This window comes from Lactuca serriola, chromosome 6 (genome assembly GCF_051521515.1).
Source record: "Lactuca serriola cultivar US96UC23 chromosome 6, Lser_US96UC23_V15, whole genome shotgun sequence".
In the NCBI taxonomy this organism is placed as follows: domain Eukaryota; kingdom Viridiplantae; phylum Streptophyta; class Magnoliopsida; order Asterales; family Asteraceae; genus Lactuca; species Lactuca serriola.
The window spans coordinates 190,132,115-190,134,051 of NC_136413.1; the positions used below are offsets into that span (position 1 = coordinate 190,132,115).

General features: G+C 33.4%; 1 protein-coding gene across 1 annotated transcript; it reads left to right on the top strand.

The window, feature by feature from the left end:
* Window positions 1-230: 230 nt before the first annotated feature.
* Window positions 231-1,682, top strand: LOC145060505 (uncharacterized). The gene is made up of 3 exons (XM_079008155.1): window positions 231-557; window positions 658-899; window positions 1,175-1,682. The coding sequence occupies exons 1-3, from the start codon at window positions 231-233 to the stop codon at window positions 1,680-1,682; spliced, it is 1,077 nt and encodes a 358-aa protein (XP_078864281.1).
* Window positions 1,683-1,937: the final 255 nt, after the last annotated feature.

Sequence of the window (1,937 nt, forward strand, 5' to 3'; positions counted from 1 at the left end):
GCTTTGACAATTGGAGTAAAAAAGGCTCATTCCGGAAACTTATGGGTAAATATTCAAAGTTATCACCATAAGGCCCAAGAAAAGGGTGATTTGCTATTGAGAAAAACCAATCTATTGGTGAAGTCTTGCATAAGAAAACAAAACTTGATAAAAGTAATTATGAAATTCGATTACATGCTACAATCCATAGTTGTAGATTTTTACAGAAGAATGCACTCCATTTCGTGGACATGATGAGACGGAAAAGTCTAATAATAAAGGACTTTTTCATTGAAGTATTATCTTTGATTAGAGAAGATAATGAGAAGATTTTTAAAGTTACTTTAGAAAATGCTCCAAAAAATGGAATTGGTAAAGATGTGTTTGCTATTTTAGTTGATGAGTCTAGTGATGTTTCGAAAAAACAACAAATGGCTATAGTTTTGAGATATGTTGATAGACTTGGGATTGTAAAGGAAAGATTTATTGGAATTGTTCACGTGTTGGATACATCTTCTTTGAATCTTAAAGCCGTCATTGATACAATATTTTCCAACAATAACTTGAGTATGGCTCAGGTGAGAAATCATAAAATATTTATTCCTTTAAATTTTAATAGAATATTAGTTCAATTTTTATTTCTTATAGTTTTTTTATTAATTTTTTTTAAATATATAGGTGAGGGGACAAGGTTATGATGGAGCAAGTAATATGAGTGGTGCATTCAACGGTTTGAAATCTTTGATTTTAAATGAAAATAGTTTTGCACATTATATGCATTGTTTTGCACACCAACTTCAATTAGTGGTTGTGGCGGTTGCAAAGAAACATGATGATGTTGATGAATTCTTTGAACAACTAGCTTTAGTGGTTACTGTCATTTGTGGGTCTTGTAAGAGAAAAGATATGATACGAGAGATGTAAAAAGAAAGAGTGGTAGCTGAAATTAGTATTGGTGAAACAGAAACAGGAAAAGGGTTGAATCAAGAGATTTCTCTTGTTCGAGCTGGAGATACTGGATGGCGTTCACATTTTAGAACAATTGTAAGTTTGGTGAATTTTTTTGTAGAAGTTGTTGCGGTACTTAAATATGTCAAAGAGGAGGGGTCTACTTTATCTAACTGCAATCAAGCACAGGGTATTTTGTCATATTTCAAGACACTTGATTTCATGTTTCTTTTACACTTGATGCTAGAAATTCTATGCTTCACGGATTCCTTGTCAAAGCATCTTCAAGAAAAGATCAAAATATTTTGGAAGCGGCTTCGTTAGTAAAAGGGACAAAGAAAGCATTGGTAGTTTTTAGAAAAGATGGGTTGCCACAAATTTGGAAGAAGGTATGTGCTTTTTGTGAAAAACATAGTATTGGAATTTTGGACATGACGAAATATTATGTTACCCCACGTAAGCGTAGGACCAATAAGACTAATCAACATCATTTTGAAGTTGTGATTTTTAACACAATTTTAGATATGCAAATTCAAGAATTTGGGGATAGATTTAGTGAAGTTGGAAAGACGTTGATGGATAACATGGTGGCATTGAGTCCTTGTGACTCATTTTCTAGTTTTGATAAAGCAAAATTGTTAAAGCGAAGCGAGATATACAAAAATGATTTTGACGATTCAGAAAGGGCGCAACTTAATGGACAACTTGATATCTATTATCACTCTTTGCTCCATGATGAAAGACTTTCAACTTGAAGTGAATTGCAGACCTCTCTCGTTTGTTGTTGGAAACCGGGAAGCACCTCTCTTTTCTTTTGGTTTATAGGTTATTAAAACTAGATTTGGTTTTGCCCGTCGCAACTGCAACCGTTGAACGGTGTTTTTCTGCAATGAAGTTCTTGAAGACCGATTTGCGTAATAGAATAGGTGACGATTTTATGAGAGGTGCTTTGATTTGTAGTGTAGAAAAGGAAGCACTAGAGAATGTTAAAACTGAAAATGTAATTACTC

What these genes read in the sequence shown, in the direction of transcription:
- LOC145060505 (XM_079008155.1), top strand. Translation starts at nt 231, where the DNA reads ATGATGAGACGGAAAAGTCTAATAATAAAGGACTTTTTCATTGAAGTA. An exon ending in ATAACTTGAGTATGGCTCAG is followed by an intron (nt 558 to 657) that starts GTGAGAAATCAT and finishes TTAAATATATAG; the next exon opens with GTGAGGGGACAAGGTTATGA. An exon ending in AAAGATATGATACGAGAGAT is followed by an intron (nt 900 to 1,174) that starts GTAAAAAGAAAG and finishes ACTTGATGCTAG; the next exon opens with AAATTCTATGCTTCACGGAT.